The sequence below is a fragment of the Lycium barbarum genome, chromosome 8, assembly GCF_019175385.1.
Source record: "Lycium barbarum isolate Lr01 chromosome 8, ASM1917538v2, whole genome shotgun sequence".
Taxonomy (NCBI): domain Eukaryota; kingdom Viridiplantae; phylum Streptophyta; class Magnoliopsida; order Solanales; family Solanaceae; genus Lycium; species Lycium barbarum.
In genome coordinates this window covers 124,338,237-124,364,039 of record NC_083344.1, presented here as the reverse complement: position 1 = coordinate 124,364,039, position 25,803 = coordinate 124,338,237, and the positions used below count along the sequence as shown (strand labels likewise).

General features: G+C 32.3%; 1 protein-coding gene across 1 annotated transcript; it reads right to left on the bottom strand.

Moving 5' to 3' along the window:
* Positions 1–14,509: 14,509 nt before the first annotated feature.
* LOC132607128 (uncharacterized) lies at positions 14,510–16,690 on the bottom strand. The gene has a single exon (XM_060320961.1). It carries the CDS (start codon positions 16,443–16,445, stop codon positions 14,796–14,798), a length of 1,650 nt encoding a protein of 549 aa, XP_060176944.1. The 5' UTR covers positions 16,446–16,690; the 3' UTR covers positions 14,510–14,795.
* Positions 16,691–25,803: the final 9,113 nt, after the last annotated feature.

Genomic DNA, 25,803 nt, shown 5'->3' with positions numbered 1-25,803 from the left:
GCAAATGTATGGCATGGTCTTGAGGTCAAAGTGGAGGTAACGTTCACTGCTTTGTAAAGACATTAGAAAATCCATCCAAGAGTTCCATAAGTAGTGGTGGATGTACCTGAGGATTCGCAGGTGCAGGAGCAATCAACTCAATGTGATAGTAGGATGCAATGGAATTGATATGATGTAAACAACGAAGACACTAAAGTTGAATAGGTTGAAGGTCGGGAAAAACATCCCCACGCCAACTCACACGACGACCATTATCATTGAACTCAAACATGCGTTCAGTATAATCAGTCATGGTAGGTCCTAAAGTAGCCAACCATGAAACTCCTAAAACCATATCTGCACCGTGCATTGGCAAAACATAGAAATTGAGGTGTAGGTTGTTGACACCCAATTTTGTCCCTCCTTTATTTAATTTTATTCACTCGGGCGTCTAAATTTACTGACAAGCTAAATATTTTATTTTCACTACTATTATTTGCGCTACTTTTATTTTCAACATTACGAGCATTACTTTATCATAAATTTTAAATGTTCGTCATCGTTTCATTTTTCCGGTTTGGAATCGTTAAATTAATTACAAGACAACACTTTGTAAAATCTTTATTTTTCTACATATTAATTATTAATTGTCTTTACATAGTATATGTTGTATTAGTTATTAATTTAGAAGTCCAAAGATAATTAATATAGAGGAGGAATTTCAGCCAAATAAATGGCTCAAATGACTGAGCCTAATCTGTATGAAGTCCAAATAATTAGCCCACTACTTTAACCCAATACCCGGTCCAGCCCAACACATTACCCGATCCGGCCCAATTCCCTTATTCTTTTATCCTAAACCCTATCTCTCATTCTTTTCCCTCTCAGCCGCCTACCCCCTTCCTTTCTCCTCTCTCGTCTCTCCTCCTTCATCTCTCTCTCCCACGCTCCTCACTGTCATCTCCACTCTCCCCTGTCCCCCACGTTACCCGCTCCTCTCCACTCACCACTGTCCCCCCACGCCTGTCCCCTTCGTCTCTCTCATACGCTCTTCTTTTTTTCTTCAATATAAATGAAACCCTATAAGTATAATCCTAGGGGAATCGTTTTAAGGGGGGATTTTTCAATGGTTGAGGGATACGGGACCCGAAATCAATAAAAAAAAAGGGGATTGAACACGATTTGAAGAATTTCTGGGTTTGGAATTCTGTTTTAGCCACTTATATTCCTCTGAAAAACATTAATATTCTTAAGCCTTAACACTTTCGGGTAGCGATTCAAAATAGCAAACCATATTTTTGCTCCTTTTCTCCCCCTGCTACTAAATTCGAATTCAAGCATAGACGAGTTGAGGTTCGCTCGTGTTCGGGTCTATTCATAACGAGAGAGTAGATTCGGCGACTTCGACACCCCTGTTCATTGCACACAAAAGAGGTAAACCTCGATACACTTATTACTCATAGTCTTTAGTCTCTGTTTTGGTTAAGACTTTAATTTATTCTGCTATATGTTTAGTGGTTATGTAGTTTCCCTGTCGTCGTATTGTTTGTTTGATGTTTGGGAGCTGTTAGGATAGGATATTAATCGTTAATCGAATTTGAAAGATGTCTATCGTAGCTCGGATGCTTAAGAATCTATCTAACATCTGGTCCACTTAAATGCTTATATGGTTCATCACTTGTTGGTTTTGTTAGTAGACATAGTCGAATTAATGTTCAAGCATGAGTTTAGTATCTGGAGGTCAGATCAAAATGGCATAAAAAAATGTCAGTGTAGTCGTTTGGGGTATGGCTTATACTACTTTGTTAAGTATAGCTTAATAGTTTTGTGTTGAATCAATATGCCTTTATTATAATTTCCTGATCAGCATCCTCCTTATTTATCTCAACTCACTTAAGCTTAGTATGAATATAAGGGCCCGTCTAGCCTTGCAAATGTCAATGTGTTTGTTGGTGTTGGTCTGTATAACTACGTAATGTCCCCTTGTACCCCTGAATCTATCACTGACTTGTTCAAGCCATTCGGATTGGTCTGTGTGTTGTCATGTTCTTGTAGGATTTGATAATGACTCTGCTCTAAGATTTTGTTTATTTTGAATTGAAATACTTATGTCTTAGTCTGAGTATATGGTTACTGGACTTATGAAACTGAAAATGATAGGAAATCTGTGTTAGTTCATCACATGGGAACTATGTCCACTTTGCACTTCATGTTAATGGAACCATGACCACTTTGCACTTCATGTTAATGTTTGAAAATGTTAATAAGGCTAAAACCACCTACCTTAAATATTCATTTGTCTAAAACAAGGTCTAAAAGAGGTTATAATGTTGAGAAAATCCTTGAACAACTTGTACTTTTCTTTGAAAATCATTTAGGGCCAGAATGATATGCTAGCTGTAAACTAGCTTAAATTATGATGCATGTCTAGAAGATACTAATAAGAAACTGGTTGGAAAACAATAGAGATTTTGAGGAAATGATCAGTTTTATATGACTTTAGAGTTAAAGGGACCAAGTAGCTCATTTAGGTAAAGAATAAGATGTTGGTTGATCTTGCGAGTGAAAAGAAATTACCGGTAAAGTGATTCTGTGTTGTTTTTTTTTTGTTACTACTATAAATGGAACTTGTGTTGCTATTTCTTGTGCTCCTTCTGAACATAAACTAAGGCAATAGAAGGAAATAGGATGGTGATGACCCCTTAGTTTTTCCTCATTCCTAATCTTTTGTTATCATATTTTGGACTGAAGCTGCTGTTGCATTTTGTTATATTTACTGCTGCATTTTGAGGATTAGTTGCTGCATGTTCAAGCTGTGTAGTTGCTATCTTTAAAGGTTCGAATGGAAATTCAGATTTGATATAAGTTCTTGAATGGTTGTTATACGTTTTGAGCCAACTGCTGCCATATGAAGGCTTAAAGGCAATCATGGCTACGACTTGGCTGATGCTGCTTTGCCTATGATTCTCCCTTTTACGAATCAACAACCCCTTAAAAAGGATACGGGCAGAACATATTTCAGTTTCTGGTTTTTGTTTTCTTTTTGCGTTCTGACCCTGCATACACAAACCACTGGTCTGCTTTAAATTTTACATCATATATGGCTTGCCTCTTTCTATATTCTGTTATTGGGCTGGGATTTATTCCGTTAGTCATTTAAATTTATCTAGGCTGCCATTATTTATGTGATGCTTTCTTTTATCTAAGTGTTGGTTGTTGCTTTTCTTCTTATATATATTTGAAGTATAGGTGTCATAAATTATCACCGCACTAATCCTTTTTTTTTTTTTTTTTTGCATGATTATCGAGCACGAGTCCCTTGGACTCGTCTTCTCCCGCGTTTGGTGTTGGGCTAAAAAGCCGCAGCGTGAACTACTCTCTATCAGTCCCAGCAGCAGCATAATTCCAGCAGTCACAAAGTGGGCTGAGCCCATTTAAATCATTTTAATCCCCTATTTTATTTTTTATTTTGTGCATTTAATTGGTAATTGTATGACTGATATTTTTACTTGTTTATTTGCTTAGATTAAGTGAACCTTAGCAGAATTACATGTTCCGCTTCTTTTAATTTATTTTAACTAAACTCTTTTATGCAATTACTATTTTCTACCAATTTTACTTTAAACAACTTTATCAATACTCACAAAAAATCATTTTTCTTTCTATAATATTACATTTACACTTAGCCTAATTAAATCTTAGTCCGGTCGGTTAACCATTGTTAATAGGTCTTAAAGGGTGCCTAATACCTTCCCTTTAGACTAATTGAACCCTTACCTAGAATCTCAAGTTTCGTAGACCTTAAACAGAGTTAACTTTAAACATAACTTTAATAAATTTTAGGTGTCCTAATTCATCATAAATAATTAGGTAGCGACTCCTTAAAATAAACAAAACATAGGAATCACCAATATGTCGTACTTCTATTTCAACCCGGTTAAAATGGGGTATGACATAGGTCATGCCCTTGAATTGTTAGAGAAACGGAGCGAATGATACCTTCACAAAAGAGGTGTTGACCACTACCAACCAACACCGAAATTTTTTCTGTAGGCTCCACAGGTAGACGGAGGAATTTGACAACTCGCGTTTGCACAAAATTGTGGGTACTTCCCCCATCCAACAAAACTTACACAGGGGAACCGTTAACATGACCACGAAGGCGAAGGTTAGTCGAGGAGTGACCACTAGCTAGGGCATGATAGGAGATAGTAGAAGAAGCTTCAACTTTCAAGGTCTGTAAATGCTCCGCCAAAGCCTCATAAAAAATAGCTGGGTTCCGAAGGTTAGAGTTATCGATGTCTTCGTCGGAGAAGATAAACATGTGGGATTGTGGTTTACATTTATGCCCTGGGGTAAATTTCTCATCACAGTTAAAACAAAGACCCTGTTCTCGGCGTTCACGAAGCTCAACTGTCGAAAGTCGTTTGATAGGAAACTTAGGAGCTGATGCATTGGGGTTAGACGTCTGGGAAAGAGGGGAGGTGGAGATGGCTAAGGTGGATCCTGGGGTGGTAAAAAAGGTTGGGATTTGGGCCAAGAGAAGCGGGATGGGCCGCGTTCCCGTTGCAGCTTATGTTTATACAGTTGGGCCAAGTGAATAGCCTCATCCAAGGAATTGGGCTGAGCAATTAAAACATCATCCTGAATCTCTGGTTTAAGGCCCGAAGTAAAGCAATGCAAAATCATAAGGTCTGGGAGAGCAACAACGTTGTTCAATATACCCTCAAACTGAGCCTGGTAAGCTGCCACCGTACAAACTTGCCGGAGTTTAGACAAACTACCTTCCGGCTTCTGTAAATAGTGCTTTTTAAAGCGCCCAATCAATTTCACAAAAAATGAATGACAATCGCCTAGTTGTTTGTTTCGAAAGAGCCAACGATACCACACAATAGCCTCACCATCCAAATAAGATGAAGCAATTGAGAGCTTGTAATCCTCAGTGATACCGTAAAATTCAAAATAACGACCTGCCTGAAACACCCAAGCTTCCGAATTTTCTCCAGAAAAATGACCCGGTTCCACAGACGCCAGTTTGTGATGCAAAGTCGGAGAGGATGCAGTGGTGGAAGAACCCAGTTGCAGATCTGACGAACTCAAACGACCACGGGAAGACTCGAAAAAATAGAAATTGACTTGATTACCCAGATCTGCTATATGGTGAATGATTTCCTTGACCTCGGTAGCAAGGTTAGACACTGACAAGTTTATATCACGCATCTCCTGTTTGAATTCCACCTGTATGTCCTTGACCTCCTTCATGGAGTCGTCCAACAGCTTGAGACGTGTATCCACCATGTTGACAATGAAAGCACTAATGTAGCAGTTGCTACTAATATTCAATCACTTTAGCAACCAAACTAATTTATATTGATATGAACTTAAGGATTACAGCAGCTTTAGGGAAATTAAACAATACTTAAAGGATTACAATAGAGAATTCAAGAGGAGGGAGAACAAAATAGAAAAGGAGTGACTTGAGGAAGAAGAAGAAGAAGAATGGAGAGATAGGAAGATTCATCAAAAATTAGTCCCCTGCCTAATTCACGTTCCTCACACTTATATCATCACACTTCTACTAACACCTAACAGAATTTGTTACCCTTTGTCCCATGCATAATCATTTAACATTCTGTTTGCCACAATTGCCCTGCTACTCTTTCGGGTGGTCCGAGGCATTGAATCCACATTGGAGGCTGACTTGGAAACATGAGTTGAAGTGGACTGATCCAAATCATTTATAACAGGTGGCCTTTGGATGAAGCTGCTGAAGCTTGGGCTTTAGGCCCCCAACTTTTGAAGGCCCCATTTTATATCACAATATTTATAATATGAGTTTTTTTTTTTTTTTAAAGTACTATAGATTTTTACTAACAAAGGAACGTATTTTTTGTACTTTGATTTGACATAAAGGGGGCCTTAAATAAAGCTTGTAACGTGTAAACAAAGAATTTATGGAATGGAAGTAAAAAAGTAATCATTAGTTTTTCTTTTTTACCTTTTCAGTGAAAGCAAGACTTTCATTTCCTTTTTGGGCTATGCAAAACTCACTCATTTTCCTAAACATCAATGAAGACTTCCTCTCTTTTTATATTTTCTTTGTTCCTTCAAGCTTCAAAAAATGTCTCTTTAGCAATATTATTCTTGAAAGAAGCAAGAGAAAAGTGTGTGCCAAAAGAAATTATTGATCTACATTTTTTGGATATCAAGCATTATTGAAAGTTTATGAAGCAACAAGTTCTTATTTTAAGATGAAAGTTACTTCAATCATGTTTTGTTTCATCAGTTTTTTAGTATTATCTTTTCAATTAAAGTTTATAGTGCTTGAGATTTCTATTACATAGGCATATATTGTTCTATTATTATTATTAAAGTTTAAATATGTCAATTAGAAAATATGAATTGGCTATTTGAAACTTAAAAGAAAAAGGGAAAATGAAACTTTGATAGAATCTGAAAAAGGAGCTCTAATTGAAATGATTGCATAATTTGATCCGGTCATGCACGGACATATCCGAGGAATTAAACATGATAAAATTCATGATCATTACCTTGGATGTTCTTTAAAATATAATAGTCACTCTGATATTGATGGTTTAGACTTATTTTCCTAATTAAAAATGTTAAGGAAGATAGTACAAATAGATGATATTACTTTAATCGATATACTCAATCAGATAAAAATACTTGTTTTTTTTTTTCAGGTGCCTATAGAATAATGTTAACCGTTCCTGTAAGCGGAAAAAAGTTTTTCAAAACTAAAATCGATAACATCTTACTTAAGATCGTATCTCAAGAAAGATTGAATGGATTAGGTATATCACCCATTGAAAAAGAAATATTAGAAGAAATTGATTATAAGACGATTATTCTTAGCTTTGCATCTCAAAAAGCTACAACAACAACAATAACAACAACCCAGTGAAATCCCACAACGTGGGGTCTGGGGAGGGTAGAGTGTACGCAGACCTTACTCCTACCAAGGTAGGATGGCTGTTTCCGAAAGACCCTCGGCTCAATCTCAAAAAGCTAGAAAAATAATTTTTAAATAAAAACTATTATTATATAACTTTATCTTTAAATAAAAATATTAAGGCCTCTCATCGAAGTTTGGCTTTAGGACAACAATTAGGGGTGTCAATGGTACGATTCGGGCGGTTATTTTATAAAATTTATACCGTACCAATTTTTTGGTTATTTGATTTTGTAGAACCAAAATTAGACTTTTTGAAACCGTCCCATCATCTCGGTTTCTCTTCGGCATCGGTACGGTTCGGTTAAATTTCGATTTTTTTAGAAAAAACACATCATGTTATAGTCACTAGTAAAAGTTAAAGACACGATATTATGCATACTTCTATAGGATTTTGGTAAAAACTCTCTAGACATTTTTTACTATTTAAAGGGTGATGAATTAGGTAAACATGAAAGACGTCCACAATAAAGATTGACCCCACTATTTTACGATATTGTAAAATAATGTTAAGCAACGACAAAAAGTATAATTTAGATTGCACGACGGGGCAAAAAACAATTAAGATGGGACTCAAGAACGGAGTCTACTAAGATTTAGTATCCAATAAGATAAATTTAAAATCATACGAGAAGAAAGATATCTAATACTTTGTAGCTTTCTAACCAAGATCATCGGAATACTTTATAGCTTACAAGCTAGTTACTACTCGAAATTCTAGAACTAATTTAATTTCAATAGGAGTGGTATAATATGTTTCGGCATTGAAAATTTAGGTGTTAATTATATTGTTGGCTTGTAATCATTTTCATCATCCTGAATCCGAGGCAAAAAAATTAATATTTTATTATATTTAAATTTAATATATAGAATATATTTTACACATATAAACTTATTCGATACGGTTCGGTTATTTTTCGGTTTATTTTTATAAAATAAAAAACCAACCTAATGATTCAGTACAATTATAAATTTATATAAAAACTGTCGGTTTTATTAAAAAACCCTAAAAATTGGTTCGGTACAGTACAGTTCGGTCAGTTAAGTCGGTTTTTTGAAAACCATTGGCACCCCTACCAACAATAGTGTTGAGCCGCCCCTGTACTTGATGGCGAGGGTCTACCAGAAACAACCTCTCTACCCTCCCAAGGTAGAGGTAAGGTCTGCGTACATTCAATCCGACCCCATTTTTGTGGAATTTAGCTAGATATGTTGTTTTTGTTGTTGTACCTTACTACCTTAACTGTAATCCGTTTAGCAAGAGGATTTTCAGTACAAAGGACTTCTAGATCACCATTATGGATGACTTTGGTCTCCATTCGATTAGTTGATCTCAGAGTTAGGTAAGCTTGATTCTTAGTAATTGTGAAAAACTACCGATTATCTACCAACTCTGTTCCTTAAATTAGTGTACTTTTCAATTGGCGAAAATTATATTTATTAAGTTTTATTGGTAATGGGAGAATATTTTATCTGATAAAAAAAAAGTAGAAATATTATTTGGTGAAAGAAAATATTGTTGAGAATATAATTAAATAATAAAAATGTACCATCTCTAATGCTTAAGCTTTTAAATGAGATGATAACACACTTTAATAAATATTATTGACTTGATATTAAGTTTATTGAAGCAACAAATAAATTTTAGACTTTGCAAAAATTTGAAACTTGGACAACCATTCGAGAAATTCTGAAAGTTCAATGAATGACGTGGCATGAAACTTCAAAAGAAAGCTGCAAAAATGAATGATAGTTTGGCTCTAGCTTTTTTTAGTTTAGTAATTTAATATTCGAAGATTACATATCCAATTTATCAAAGTTCATTTCAACTAGATTCATTAAAAATGATTTCTGGCAACAAATAATTTTAGGCGCTTCGAATTAGGGGTGGGCATTATAGGGTAGATACTGATTACCATATCGAAATCGAAATTTTTTATACTGCTGTTTTGGTATTATGGTATTTGGTATGCATTTTTAAAAAGTTTGGTATTCGGTACGGTATTCGGTATACATAAAGAAAATACCAAAATACCGAATACCATACCGAAGTATATAATTATATATACAATTCATATATCTTAGTATTATAATACTAACAAATGTAGACTAGTATTATTAGAAACGTTGGAACTTTGACTACTCTATCTTGATTTAAATGTCTTTTTTGTGTAATTGATTTATGAAGGGGATTGCTTGTACCTTTTTTTTTTAATATTTTTACATATGTAAGGTGTTTAATATATAATAATTGAGACGTTTCTTAAGTAACAGATAGGGGTGGCTCAAGAAAGTTTGAGGCCTAAAGCCAAACTCAAATGACAGGCCTTAATTTTTAGTTTTATTTTAAAGAAAACTTCATATATATCTTACTTTGAAGTTACGTAGTCTTTTGAGATGCAATTTTTTACTTTTTTATTTTTTTATAATCGATTTCTTCTAATAATTCGTTTTTTCAACTGATAATATAGTCAATCCATTTTATATCTATTGACATTGTTAATCAAAGGAAAGATTTTACGAATTTTGGTTTTAAGCAAATTTCTTTCTACGAAAGCAATTCTTACAGAGCCTATTAAAATTATTTATAATATAGGCATTTGAAAAGAATCAAACTCTTTTACCCAATTGAATATATCGATTCAAATATTATTTTCTAGTTTTACTACATTTCTTAACATTTTAATCAAAAAATAAGTCTAAATCATTAACAATCATAGTGACATTTATAGTTTAAAGAACATTCGAGATTAAAATAATGTCTTTTCAAAATTTTACCATCTACCATTCTAAAAAATCTACCACTAAATAAAATGTTTTTTGCTTGTTAAAAGTACATCAAGAACTCCTTTTTGGGATTGTGATTTCAATTATTTTTTTTCTTTTGAATTTTTAATAATTAAATTCATATTTTCTAATTGACACATTTACATTCTAATAAATAATTAAAAAGATAATATACACCTACAAAACAAAATTTAGAAAATAGCTGATTTTAGATTAGAAATTATAGAATAATAACTAGAACTTTGGACAAAAAGGTCTTTGTACTCACAATTCAAGAAAGTAAATTTATAAGCTTTACAAAGTAAATAACCCAAAAATGGGAAATTGTTCATATTCAAAAGTTTAGCTGAACATTTTCCTATATCTACTCAATCAGTCACGTCAATCAATGACAGTAATTATCTTTCATTTGTTGTGAAAATTTTAAAGTACTCATACTTTCTAAAACATTAACCTATTTTAACCAATAGCTATTAAGTCTACTACTACTAAGCCCTCATTTGGCCATAAGAATTATTCACTTTATTCCGAAAATTTATTTCACTTTTTTCACTTTTTATCGTTTGGTCATAAGAATTTGGAATACAACTTGAAGTTGTATTTCAGATTTCCAAAAACTCAAAAAACTTATTTTTAAAAAAAATTCACATTTTTCACTTTTGTACAACTACATTTCACCAAAAACTATAATTTCAAAAACTATGGTCAAACACAACTCCAACTTCACCTCCAAAATTTCAAAAAAAGTGTTTTTTTTTTTTGTATCTATGGACAAACGGGGCCTAAAAATTGGGAGCCCCCAAAAATTATTGGGCCAAAGCAGCTGCCTTATCTGCTTTACCCTTGGGCAGGCTCTGGTAGTGGAGGTCATAATTCTCCATGATATGAGTATATGTAAGTTGATGTCGGACAAATTATGATACCAATTTACCGTATCATAAAATATCGAAATCGAACTTTAAAATACAAAATCATACCGAATTAATTTGATATGATAATGATATAGTATTTTTAGAAATCGAAATCGAAATTACCATATCGAAATTTTAAATACCGTACCATGGTCACTCCTACTTCGAATTGGTTGGATCACACTTTGTCAGACTTGTACTGTTATCGACATGGTAAGGATGTCGTATTATTTCTGAAAGATGAGCTCACTTATGGATGAAAAATCCAAAAGAAGAGTAAAGGCCTTTTTGGATCTTGTACTTTTGGTTATGTTTCCTTACAATCTTATCTTAATTTCTCCCAATCAATACAGAAAATCCAAATTTGCTACAACGATGATTAATTTCTTTTATTTTGGTTAATGGAGTAGTTGTTTTTCCCTTACCTATCCTTTTGCAGCTGCGATTTCAGCATGATCCTGACAGAATGTTGGTTCCCAGTGAAGTTTTATTTCGGCTTGTATTATTTAGCTTCAAGAGATAAGCAACCTGAAGATTTTGGATAAGTTTTCATAAATATGCGGCGGAGATGGAGTACAATATTTGGATTTATCGAAAATAATAATTTTTGTCAAGCCTTATATGTATTTATCAAATAATTTATTTAAATATTTATAAGAATTTGATGATGAGACCAATTTGAAATTCATAAACTCCAAATTTTGGATTTGCGGCATGGAATGAGAAAGCATTCTACAAGTTTATGTTTTTTTGGATAATGGTCAAAAACACATTTGACTGTTACTTTTTCGCGAGTTTCACGATCCAGTTATCAATTGTTTCTTTTTCCTACATAAACTATTACCATATATGTATTAAAACTCACCTAGTTGATAGTTCAAATAGGAAAAGGAACCACTCATAGTGTGCTAGTCAGCTTCGATGTGTGTTTTAATACATAGATGGTGATAGTTCATGTAGGACAACAGAACAACCGATTGTTGGGGTATGAAACTCGCGAAAAAGTGTTAGTTCACGTGTGTTTTTGAACACTAACTCATATTTTTAAGAAGAAATGTTTTTAAGCTCCCGTTTGGCCATAGATTTTGAGAGCATATTTTGGAGAGTTGTTTTCAAATCCTTGTTTGGCCATAAAATTTTAACAGATTTTAAAAACAAATCTTCAAATCCTAAATTCCGGCTCAAACTTGTTGTTGGGTCAAGATCTATGTTTTGGCCTTTTCAAAACTTTTAAAAACTACACCAAACTTTTGAATTTTATAAAAATGCTCCATCTATTTATGACCCAACTAATTATATCTACCATGTTCTTCCATTAACTAATTCTTCAGATTTGTAAACCCTTGCCAATATATGAGGTGTCTCATTTCCTACATTGAATAATCTTTGCTTGTGATGGCGATAAATTGACTGGAAAGCCTAGGCCTTTGGAAATTTTTTTCTTCATAATACATATCTTGTCTAGACTTTTAGAGTTCTGAATGATAACAATCTTTTTGCCTTGGACATAAGTATCTATCTGAGATTAAGAAATTCTTCAAAAGCAAATCAAAATAATATATAAAGTAAAACTTGATTAAGTGTGATTTAGTAAAGTAAGAAACCACTAGCTAGTGGAAAGGACACACCGATGAGAGCAAACTATGAACCTCAGAGAAATTGCGATTAGTCATTGACGTTTTTTTAAATCATTCGGCTGGTGCAGCTAATGTTTGGCCTTGTTTTTTAAGTTTTGTAATGCCCATAATACTTGAAGCTGGCTTTGAGATTTCCGACGAGAATTATGTGACTTCGCTTTTACCGGTTAACAAAGTTATATACTTTAAATTTTATTACTTTTTCTTGTATCCGTAATGTAATTTGAATTGTAATAGCTAGTAAGTGAGTTATTAGAAGTTGTTATTAAAATATCAACTATCACGTTCTGAATAATTTTGGGATTTAGAAAGTATGTATGTTTTGTATGGTTGAATATTCTTGATAGTTTTTAGAGCTTATGGGTTTAAGTAATATTTCATGTTTTCCAAAACAAAAAGTGAAATATGTTTTGTAAAACTATGGCCTAACACATTTTCAAAACTTGAAAAACTTCATCTAAATCAAATTTTTCAATTTTTTTTTTTTTTGGGAATCTATGGCCAAACGCTAGCTAAAATTAACGTCACAGAAATGAGTTCACAAACTTGGATAAGCAAAATATGCTTATCTTTTTGGTCAATATCTTTTTGAAAAATGGCCAAAGGTGCAAATATACCCTCAACTTTGCGATTTAGAACAGATATACCCTTTGTTACAAAAGTTGTGTACATATACCCCTGCCAAACTTGTAACGGTAGGGGTATATTTGCACAATTTTATAACGGCAGGGGTATATATACACCACTTTCGTAACGAAGGGTATATCTACTCTAAATTGTAAAGTTGAAGGGTATATTTGCACCTTTGATTTACATATTTTTCTTGAACAATTAGTTTTTCTTGTTGGATTGAAAAAAATAGTGGGAATAACTGAAATCTATTAAAATTGGGGTTATTGTCAAAGTAGGTTTGTTTCCTAAAGCCACACGACTCCTAATTTAGAATCTCATCTTTTTCAACTCCGTCTGATTTGGAACTTTGACAATTCGCAATCACCCGCCAAGATCTTGAAAACGAAATTGTGCACTTATCTTAGCAACTCCTTATCTTTTTCAGATGCACTCTTTATATTGTCAAAAAATTAAATAATTAAACTCCTATAATATAAAAATCCTACACTTACTATTTTTTATATATATTTGTAACTAAGTATATTAAAATATAATTATTCAAAAAATTATTTATAATTTCAATTTATCTGGAATAATAATTATATTTGAATATACATAGTTACGGATATCATGTGGGTTATAAATGTATTATTTCCATAATATAAGGGGCACAGTCAAACCTTTATATAATTGTCATCCGTTATAACATCATTTCACTATAATATCATGTTTTTCCCGGAACCGATTTTTCATGTTATATTTTACTTCTCTACAACAACATACTATCTATAACAGCAGTGACATTCATTATAAAAGTACACTCTTTGTAAAATTAACTCTCTATAACAATCATACTCAAATATTGTGTAATAATATTTTGTAAGAAATATATCATGCATAAAATAAAATATTAAAGTACTTATGGTAATTTGGTAATCATCAAAGAAAAGCTATTGAATTCTTTTTTGCGAAAAGTTTGGACAAAAATCTTCATCCATTCAAACTTTAGATTATCACTAAGAACTGAATTTTACGAAACAGCCTACAATTGTAGAATTCTTACGTCAAACTTGAAATATTTAAATTTTCAATTAATTTAAATGCATATGTTTCTTAGATTTTAATTCTTTATCAGAACGGAACAACTAGTAATGGATTTATTAGTCACTTCAATTTTTAATTACTGAACTATGAAAATCAATTGAGATTTTAAAATTAGCAAGTATTTTGTTTTCGTTTATAACATAAAAAGTACAGAAAAACAAATTTCTGTGTACTTTTGTTTATAACAACCAAATGAGATCCAAACATCAAATGCAGGATACATAAATAATAGCACTTCAGTATAACAACCATGAAATTTTCTGACAAATATTGTTATTATAGAGAGGTTTGACTTCATAAGTGTTTGAATTTAAAATACAACAGGTTTTTCGGAACTGAATCATATTATAGGGGTGTTAAGTGTATTAACTCATTGGTTTATATATTGACGTGCATTTCTAAGGCTTGTTGCTTAATCTTCCAAAGGAGCAACAGAGACCAGAGACCATTTTGTATGAAGCACCAGTACAGGCAAACATTTGAATTTGAAAAGAAAAATAATACAATAACTGAAATATGCTCTGCTTGTAAATCTTTATAATCAACTTTCTAAACTTGGTTTCTACACAACTTAAGCACATCTCCCATTACATAAAATACAACTTGTGAACCCTGTATTCACTTTCAACCCCTTGTGCATACTGATATCAGCCTTAAGCACAAGATGCCAAAACTATAATTACATTGAAGAATGAATAACACTCAAAATGCATTGGCAAATTGTAGCTATGCATTCTCTAATTAAGCATCACCATTTGCTCTTGACTGAGACTCAGCATCCACTGCTTTAACTTATTCTCTGAACTTCTTATAAATATCCCCTTTATAAAACTTGAATGTTCTAAGCACCAAAACCAAAGAAACAACAAACCCCACAAAAGTAGATGCTGCAATAATCAAGAAAGCCATTTTGTAACACTCAACTCCAGTACAAGTCAAGTCTTGACCATGCTTCCTAATAATCCCATGAGCTTCCATTTGCTTCATTGCTTCTCTATCATACAAATTACCAGCCACCTTAACATTGAATATGTAGGCCCCGATAGGGCTTGCAGCACCACCAAAGTTGAGCAACGTCGAATAATGCTTAAGCCCAAATATCTCAGATATGATCGCGAATATCAACGGCCATAGAGCACCAAAACAGAACCCCATTAGCACAGATGCAATATATAAAGTATCAGGCACACCAAACGCGATCAAAACATGGCCCACACAAGAGAAAAGAAGCACCAATGTGAGCATCAACGGGCGCGGGAACTTGTATTTTTCCAAGAAAATCTCAGAGGCGAATCCAGAACCTACTCGCCCGAGATAACCCCATATACTCACAAGTGACACAAATGTAGTAATACTTGATGTTGGATAACCTAAGGCTTTACCAATTTGACCTAAATTATCCATAGCTGTTAAAAGTCCCCCTGCTCCGAAAATCGTAGCAATAAACAAAATCAACATATCTATGCTGAGAACTGCTTGCAATATTGTATAATCCTCCCCTCTCTCTGGTGGTTTAAACACATTTTGAAAGAAGGAAACATGATCTTTCTGATCATTAGTTGGAACAACAGTTGCTGAAGATTGAAGTGGTCTTTCAATTTCACTAACTCTGACTTCTATAGGATGACTTAAACTTTGTTTCTTCGTGTCAAATAGTTTTAATTCTTCTCTGATGACAAGAATTATAGGAGCAAATAGCAAAACAAGAATGGTAGCAGCAGTTGACCAATAACCAACGCTATTAAACTCAACTCTATTTTGCACTATAATTATAGCCATGAGAAAACCAGCTAGACCAAGTGACATAAAGAGTAGTTGGTAAAAAATCTTGAGTTCATTTTCTTGCTTAGTAACCTTCATAGTCCTAATAACTCTAAGAAAAACACAAGAAACAACAGCAGGTAACCAACCAATAAGCAAGATTAAGGATTTCGCATTATTTCCATAAAAGGCATGATATAATTGTGTAAGTATAGCACCACTTAAACCAACAAAACCCTTTAAAAGTCCAAGAACAATTCCCCTGCTTTCTGGGAAATTCTTAACACAAGTCACTATAACCCCAGTATTTGCAAAAGTCTGTGAATTTGCCCCAATGAAAATACAAAAACACATTTGCCAAACTTTGGGTTTAGGTAATCTCCCTGTAACAGCAAGCCATATAGAAAAATACCCAGAAAAGTTCATAAATGCACCAAGAAGAAGAACAACCCATGGTGGGGTGACTTCATTGATTAAACCAGAAATAATTCCAACGTTTGCACCTAAATCTTTGAAAAAACTAAGTAAGTTTAAGGTTGTTTGGTCATAACCTAATGATTTCTTGACTTCTTCAGAGTAGAGACCAAATATGTAAGTGCCACCTGCGACAGACAAGATCAAAAGTGAAGCAAAAACCATAAACCATCGACCAACAAGCATGTGCAGACCAAAATTTTCCATGGCTTTCTTTCATACAACAATGGCTGCTAATGAATTCTCTTTTTCTTTTTTTTTTGGGGTCACGGCATAGAGTTAAGATGGTTGTTGTGAATATATGAAGCAATAATAATGAGATCTTGTATCTGGACTATAATAAGTATAGATTCGTTTAGGCTAAGTATATGGTAGGATGTTTGGATTGGATATTTTATGTAATTATACGATAATCTTTCCTTATTTTCCCAAGCCTAACTTCTTCTCTACTTTTAGGTGGAGTCACTTAAGTCTTTGCATGATCACCGTTTTAATTTCCTTTTTCCCTTCCAATTATCATTTTCCATTTGTTTTCATATATTTTAATTATTTTCGTGTTTTAGTTTGACTGAGCGTGAAGTTAAAAAACGTAAGAAAATTTTGTGCTTTGTGGCCCTAAACTAATGTACATGAGATTTAAAAAATAATTTTAAAAATTTGTGATTTTAAACATAACGTAAATTAGAAAATTACTCAATATAAAAATAATATTCTTTTTAAATTAGATTAAAAAAAAAAAATAAGACGCGTTAGTCTTTTCACCTAGAGAGACTATTCAAGTTGAGCGTGTTCCTTGACTTGAGTGGATGGTGGGCCTTTTGGATAGAATCAGGTGCCCTGATAGGTCTAATCTTATCTAAAGACTTAAATTGTTAATAGAAGTGATTGTTATGATGAATCTTACCAACTTTACTGGCCAGTGTTTTGTAAAATAGAATTATCCATTCTGGCCTTCTGGGTCATTGTCAAATAGTGGCAAAAAGGTATTACGGGGAATAAAATTATCTGCTAGTCAAATAGTAGTAAAATGGGATTACAGAGGAATAAATTTGTCTGCTTTTAAGTGGCTTAACAATTAATTAAGTGGATTGAAAATCATAAGACCTCATGTTTAAATTTTATTAAAAGTGAAAATACTAAATGATTTTTTCTAATATATTTAAGTCTTGACAAACAAAATTAGAGTTATTAATATTTGTACTCATGGAAAATAATAGGTTATTTCATAAGACTAGTTGAGGTACACGTAAGCTATATGCTGACACAATCATTTTTTTCTCACTCGGTGTTTGATATCCTCATTGGAGCCCGACTATGTTTAAATTTGCGCCGCGTAGGGCCCATTGGGGGGAAACGCTTCCTAGCTACCAAGGATTTTTTTCACATTCGGAGCTCGAATCTGAGACTTTTAGTTAAGAAAGAAGCAGCCTCATCCGCTGCATCACATTCTTGACGGTCGCAAAATCAATTTTCACTTGACTTGGTTGGGTGACAAACTTAACTTTGGTTTTAGTTGTAATAATAGTGGGTTGTCCTTATGTTTGCTTCTGTTTGTAGTTGAATCTAACAAACTAACTCAATGGATGGATTATTAATCATTAAACGATAATTAAAAGGTCAGTTCTTGAAAGTAGAGCTGAGTGAATGATACAAAAGTTACCGCGTTGACGTGGTAGCTATTGGTTCTCAAATTGTCACATATACAAACACATTAATTATAATTATAATTAAATATTCCTCACTGACATTGTCACGTATGTGTAATTCATGATGTCTCAGTCAACAAAGACAACAATCCTATGAAGCAACCTTATAACGCCTTAAAGGTGGTGCCAAGTGCTATATGAGTCACTAGCAAAAAGAGGCGGTGCGTCGTTGTTTTTCGTCACTAATGATGGCAAATTATCACACATGTTTTATATATATATATATATATATATATATATATATATATATATATATATTAAGCCAATTACACGGACTACATTTGTCTATGGCCATTGGGGGATTCGACATTGATCCCTACATTATTAATAACAAATTCACAGATATACATGAGAGGAGGGCTACGCCATGACTCCCTCTTTTACCTATGTGAGGACTAACCTCTCTTTCTACTTGCCCCTATAAGCTAGGAGAACACTACCAATTAGATTACCCTCCAATTAGTTATGTCCTCCTTACAACAACACCTCATGGGACATCATAACTATAATACAAAAACAACCTAGGACTTGCAACACATTCCTAATGAAGGTGCTCCAATAGTCCAGCAAAAAATGACTAACACTCTGTCTCCAAAAAATCATGTTTCCTTCTTTGCATTTGAATGATATTTGCCTTCCTCTTCTGCTTGCTGCTCCTCCTCTTACTTTACTGACTGTACTTCATCTTCTTCTTGTAGTTTTGATTCTGAAATTTGCTAGTTGAGTCTTATCCATCCTTATCACACATGTCATTTATAAGTGTTGAAGAATGAAAAAAAGTCCCTCATCGGTGGTTAATGAGATGGGTAGTCTCCTTATATGGACTTGGGCAATCCTCCCCTCATAAGCTAGCTTTTGAGGTTGAGTTAGGCTCATGATCTATTTCTTTACATGGTATCAGAGCAGGACCCATCTCACCCGATGTTAGACCCCCAAATTAAATTGTCCACGCTCCAGATGTCCAGCCCTAGGCGTGAGGTGGGGTGTTGAAGAATGAAAAAAAGTCCCTCATCGGTGGTTAATGAGATGAGTGGTCTCCTTATATGGACTTGGGCAATCCTCCTCTCATAAGCTAGCTTTTGAGGTTGAGTTAGACCCATGATCCATTTCTTTACAATAAGAAGCATAGTCGCAAGTTATTTTATCAGACAATGAATTGACATATCCAGGATAGTATAGGTAGGCCAAACAAAACCATGAACCATTGGTAATGAGCACGGGCCGGGCCCAACTTTTTTTTTTCCCGCAATATCGCATACAATCAAATAACAAATACGATATTATTTTTATTCTAATACACCCTATTTAATGCTAGTACTATTTAAAAATCATGCAATGCATATTATTTAATACAATAAACCAAACAGTCGATGAGAAATAATGTCTGCAAATATCAATATTACTAATCCCAACATCACTAATACACCCTATTTAGTACTACTATTTTTATACATCCTACCAAACGACACCTTAATTACTTAATTATTGTTACTACTATAACAAAATCATGTTATAGAGAATACAGCATGAAAATAAGTTAAAAAAACTTAATCATTATAATAAAATGGAGTATTATAGATCATGACTATTATAGATTTAATTGCATTTCAGTTTTGATTAATTTAAATTTACGTTGTGTACGATATATTAAAGGAGAAAAAAAAAACAACAATCTTTGTCCATGTTCATATCCAAAGTTGAAAAAGAAGCACAGGAGTGATGATGATTGATTATAGTAAAAATAATTTTCAATTCGCTTGTTCATATTGGTTACCCCTTCAATAAATTGGTAAAAGTTTATTACTTGAAAGTTGAAAGTTAGTGATAAAGTTTGAGAATTTTCTGTTTCATTTTTCTTCAATTACTCTTATATTTTTATATAACGTTATTTTGAATAATGAAATATTATTTAGTTACAAATTAATGTTATTATTATAACTTTGTCTATTATCTCAACTTCTATTGGAAATATTAAGTTTGAAATTGAAGAACTGATTTGAGAAGTATTTCAACTGAATTAATGATTTCACTCGCAAAATTATTTTATACTGTAATGAAATTCATATCTAAACATAATCTCAACTTTCAAATATTCATTTTCAAAATCAACTACAGATTAGTAGTACTTATTTTTTCAACAGTACTTATTTTTTCAACACCAAATGTCTCCAAAACAACTCGAGAACCAATTGGTAAGTGCCACCGCGAAAAACAAGATCAAAAGAGAAGCATTATAGACTGTTGAACTTAGACAAACAAATGGAGTCCGGAGCCAAAATGACTTATTTTTGCAGTCATTAGCCCAAAATAGGCCTCAAATATGCCATCGAACTATCAGAAATGGCTCATTTATGCCACTCGTTGAAAGTTTGACTCAAATATGCCACTGCCGTTACCTTTTTGGCTCATCCATGCCATTATTCACTAACGGTGGTTTTAAAATACCAGATATGCCACGTGACAAAAATTTATTGGTCCACGTCACTTAAATGAAAACCAGCCAAAATAAATCCTAATTAAACCAACGGAAAAGGCTCAAATATGCCATCGAACTATCAGAAATGACTCATTTATGCCACTCGTTGAAAGTTTGGCTCAAATATGCCACTGCCGTTACCTTTTTGACACTCAAATAATAATAATAATAATAATAATAATAATAATAATAATAATAATAATACAAAATTCAGTTAGAATACTTTTTTTTTTACAACCATGGTGTCCGGCCAGATGGAAAGAAATCACCTAGTATTTTTGCCTTTGCTAAAATTTGAACCTGAGATCTCATGCTTCATTGACCACTAGACTGACACGCTTGAGTGCCACTTAGAATGCATTTTATCTTCAATCATTTCATCAGCCTTATTACTTCAAATTTGCTTTTTGACAAATCAACATTGACGAGATTACAATTATGTTATATTGCTCAAATATATCTATGAACGATATATATAAGGTAATTAAAATTTTACTTGATTTTAAACTCCTAAATTTAGTACTTCATATATATAGTCAGGCCTCTCTATAATATCATCTTTATATAACAACTCACTATAAATATCAATTTATTATCGAATTCAAATTTTATGTTATATTTTTCACTCTATAATAACTTTTTACCTATGGAAAAAGGTTTAAAAAATGTTCTTAACACATTAGAAATGACTCAAAATGTCCTCCTTTTATTTATTGGATCAAATTTGCCCTATCTTCCACCGATCAAAAATGTCCTTCTTCGGTTATATGACATTCAAAAATGATTCAATCATATGATTTTTTTTTTTTTTGAAAAAGTAAGCAACAAGTATAACGTAATTTGAAAATAACAAGGCACAAAGTGGCTCTAAAAATTCGTCGTAACTGGAAAATGTAGAAGTTTGTCAACAATTATTTGTTTGAACGATTATTTTATAGTGCTTTAATTTGGACACGGCCAACAATGATGAAGGTGCAAACAATTGAGCTATTTGAGCAGTGGCATAAATAAGCGGAGTGTCAAAAAGGTAACGGCAGTGGCATATTTGAGCTAAACTTTCAACGAGTGGCATAAATGAGCCATTTCTGATAGTTCGATGGCATATTTGAGCCTTTTCCGTTGGTTTAATTAGAATTTATTTTGGCTGGTTTTCATTTAAGTGACGTGGACCAATAAATTTTTGCCACGTGGCATATCTGGTATTTTAAAACCACCGTTAGTGAATAATGGCATGGATGAGCCAAAAAGGTAACGGCAGTGGCATATTTGAGCCAAACTTTCAACGAGTGGCATAAATGAGCCATTTCTGATAGTTCGATGGCATATTTGAGCCTTTTCCGTTTTTTTATACCACAATGGGTATTTCGTTGGTTATCCAACGAAATACCCACAATTAGCACTGTTCATAGCGGAATATTGTTGCATTTCGCTACACTTGTAGCGGGCATTTCGTTCATTAATTCACGAAATAGGTTTTTTTTTATTTTTTTGTATTTCGTGAATTAATATGAACGGAACTGTTTTTTTTTTTTTTTTTTTTTGCATTTCGTTCATTAATTCACGAAATAGGTTTTTTTTTTTTTTTTTTTTGTATTTCGTGAATTAATATGAACGAAACTGTTTTTTTTTTTTTTTGCATTTCGTTCATTAATTCACGAAATAGTTTTTTTTTTTTTTTTTGTATTTCGTGAATTAATATGAACGAAACTGTTTTTTTTTGTATTTCGTGAATTAAATCACGAAATAGGTTTTTTTTTTAGTTTTTTTGCATTTCGTGATTTAATTCACGAAATAGGTTTTTTTTTTTTTTTTTTGCATTTCGTGATTTAATTCACGAAATAGGTTTTTTTTTTTTTTTTTTGCATTTCGTGAATTAATCAACGAAATAGGTAAAACCTATTTTTTTTTTGTATTTCGTGAATATTAACGAAAATGATTTATTTCTATATATGTATTTCTATTTCATTTTTATACAAACGAAATGAAAATAAAATTATTTTCCTATTTTTTTATATAAACGAAATACAAAAATAAAATAAAAAATTTATCCTATTTCGTTTTTTAATACACGAAATGCAAAAAAAAATGATAATTTCCTATTTCGTTGGAATATCAACGAAATACAAAAAAAAAAATATTTTATCCTATTTCGTTGATCTACAAACGAAATGCATAATATATATATATTCCAATTTCGTTTTTAGATGAACGAAATAAAAAAAAAAATTCTTATTTCGTTTTTTAATAAACGAAAAAAAAAAACTAGTTGTAAAGTCAAGACATAACTTTATTTTGAATATAAATATAATTCTAAAAAATATAGGGAGAAAAACTAGTTGTAAAGTCGTTAAACTTTAGATGGTCATAACTTTGCGCTCGGACGTCCGTTTTACGCGTTTTTTTTAACCTGTGTATTTTTTCGAGATCTATGCGGAGCGGTTTGGCCGAGCCGATTTAAAAAAAAAAACAGCTTTTATCCCATTCAATTTCAATTTTTTCCCAAATTGGCGTGAAATTTTCAGTTTTATTTACTTATAAGATGATGATACGCAATTGATTTCAACGTAAAAATTTCGGGGTAATGTAGCTGTGAATGTCAATTTCACTTCTACGGTTTCAATTTTTGAAAATAAAGCTGACTAATTTTCTCGACATATAAAGTTGACTAAAATAACCTTACAGTCAAACACTAAGTTTTTTCAAACAAAACTTACTTCGTGCACCTTTTCAACACCTAAAATGACGATCCGAACGTCTACGTATCCTTGATGTATTGGGCCTACATTAGTGTACGCAGAAAAAAATATCAAGTTCTATATAAAATATTGACGTTTCGGAATCTTGACACACGACTAATGATTGGTCAAAGTATGGAAAAAAACACTAAGTGTTACAAAAAATAAAGTTGGCCAATTTTTTTTTTTTGGTACTGTTTCTATAACGCAGTATTTTACTGCGTTATAGAATATATATATATATATATATATATATATATATATATATATATATATATATATATATATTCCAATTTCATTTTGATATGAACGAAATAAAAAAAAAAATCACATTTCGTTTTTTAATAAACGAAATACCAAAAAACAAATTAGGTTTTATATATATATATATATATATTTTCCAATTTCGTTTTGATATGAACGAAATAATTTTTTTTTCATATTTCATTTTTTAATAAACGAAATACAAAAAAGAAAAAAAGAAAAAATATACTATTTCGTTGATATACCAACGAAATGCAAAAAAAAAAAAAAAAAAAAAAAAATATATATATATATATATATTTTCCAATTTCGTTTTGATATGAATGAAATAAAAAAAAAATCATATTTCAAATAAAATAAAAATAAAAAAAAACTATTTCGTTGATGTACCTACGAAATGCTAAAAAAAAAAAATTGTTACATTTCGCTACAAGTGTAGCGAAATGTAACTAAATATTCCGGCCATGAACAGTGGTAATTGTGGGTATTTCGTTGGTTATCCAACGAAATATCCATTGTGACATAAAAAAAAAAAACAGCCTATTTTGGATTATTAGCTCAAAAAATAAGCCATTTTGGCTCCGGACTCCAAACAAATGTACATGATAAACTGTAGAAAACCTAGACAAACATATGTACAGATTCAAGTTTTTCTTTTCTCCCCGTATTTAATTCATTTCTCAAATAGAAAGACTTTCAAGTTGAGTGTGTGTATCTTTCTTTTGTTTCTTTTTTCTATTTGTGTGGATTGTAGACCTTTGGACCTTTAATTCAGATAAGATTCAAGTTCTATATGTGATTCATCGGACAATGAGAAATTTATTTGAAAATTTGTAACCAATCTAGGGAATGACTTATTTAAGTTGCTAATGAAAAATGATGTAGTTTAGATAGAGCTTTCCAACTTTACTGGCCAGTCATCAACAAAATAAAATTATCGCAATTCATTCCGAGTGTCAGTCAAACAGTAAGAACCAAAGAAACACACGGAATCAAGTTGCTAGCTTATATATGTTCAGTAATCCCAAATTGATAACAAATATTGATCTCTCTTGCTTAAAACAACAAATGCTAAAACGTATGTAGACAAATAAATTTATTTGCAGTATTTCCACAAGCAATTAGTCGAGAAAAGAACAGCAAACTCCACGAAATTAGATTAGGGGTCCATCGTTGTAAGTATAGACACAATTTCAAGATAGGTAAATACTGTATTTCAATATTTAAACTTCAATTAACATATTAAAGTACTGATGTTATGTAGCATAATATAAGTAAAATATTAACACCAACAAAGATACAATTGCTGTGGGAGAGAATACATCGAAACCTTCCGAAGTTGACATCTTTTTTTAAAAAGACATCTAAACTTTGCGGGAGTCCTATAACCCCTAAATAATGATATTATTATCTCTTTTTTCAATCAACTCCAATTTTTAGAAAAATGTGTTTAACCACGCGTCAATATTTGCTTGACACGTGTTAATTCATTTTTTATTATATTTTTTCTTTCTTTTTTCTTTTTCTCTTTCTCCTAAATAAACTAACTTCTCCATTCCCCCCACCCCCTCCACACACTTCTTCTCCTCCAGCTAACCTCTCCCCCCATAATTTTTTCTTTCTTTCTTCTTCTTCTTCTACTTTGTTCTAACCTCCGTCCCCTCATATTGGCACTAAGAACAGTGTTTCAAATTTTTTCCCGTAATCCTGGACTTTGTTGAGTTGTTGATAACAAAGAATATTATGTTCCCCTTTCCTAGCAGATTTAAAGTTTGGGGAATATCATCAATTAATTTATCTCCTTTTGATATAACTTCAGCACATTAATCCTGGACTTTGTTGAGTTGTTGATAACAAAGAATAATTATATTCCCCTTTCCTAGCAGATTTAAAGTTTGGAGAATATCATCAATTAATTTATCTCCTTTTGATGTAACTTCAACACATTAATCCTGGACTTTGTTGAGTTGTTGATAACAAAGAATGTTATTTTTCCCTTTCCTAGCAGATTTAAAGTTTGGGGAATATCATCAATTAATTTATCTCCTTTTGATATAACTTCAGCACATTAATCCTGGACTTTGTTGAGTTGTTGATAACAAAGAATGATTATATTTCCCTTTCCTAGCAGATTTAAAGTTTGGGGAATATCATCAATTAATTTATCTCCTTTTGATATAACTTCAGCACATTAATCCTGGACTTTGTTGAGTTGTTGATAACAAAGAATAATTATATTCCCCTTTCCTAGCAGATTTAAAGTTTGGGGAATATCATCAATTAATTTATCTCCTTTTGATATAACTTCAGCACATTAATCCTGGACTTTGTTGAGTTGTTGATAACAAAGAATGATTATATTCCCCTTTCCTAGCAGATTTAAA

Bases quoted from the DNA above. Each gene is read 5' to 3' on its own strand.
- LOC132607128 (XM_060320961.1), bottom strand. From the start codon at position 16,445: ATGGAAAATTTTGGTCTGCACATGCTTGTTGGTCGATGGTTTATGGTT.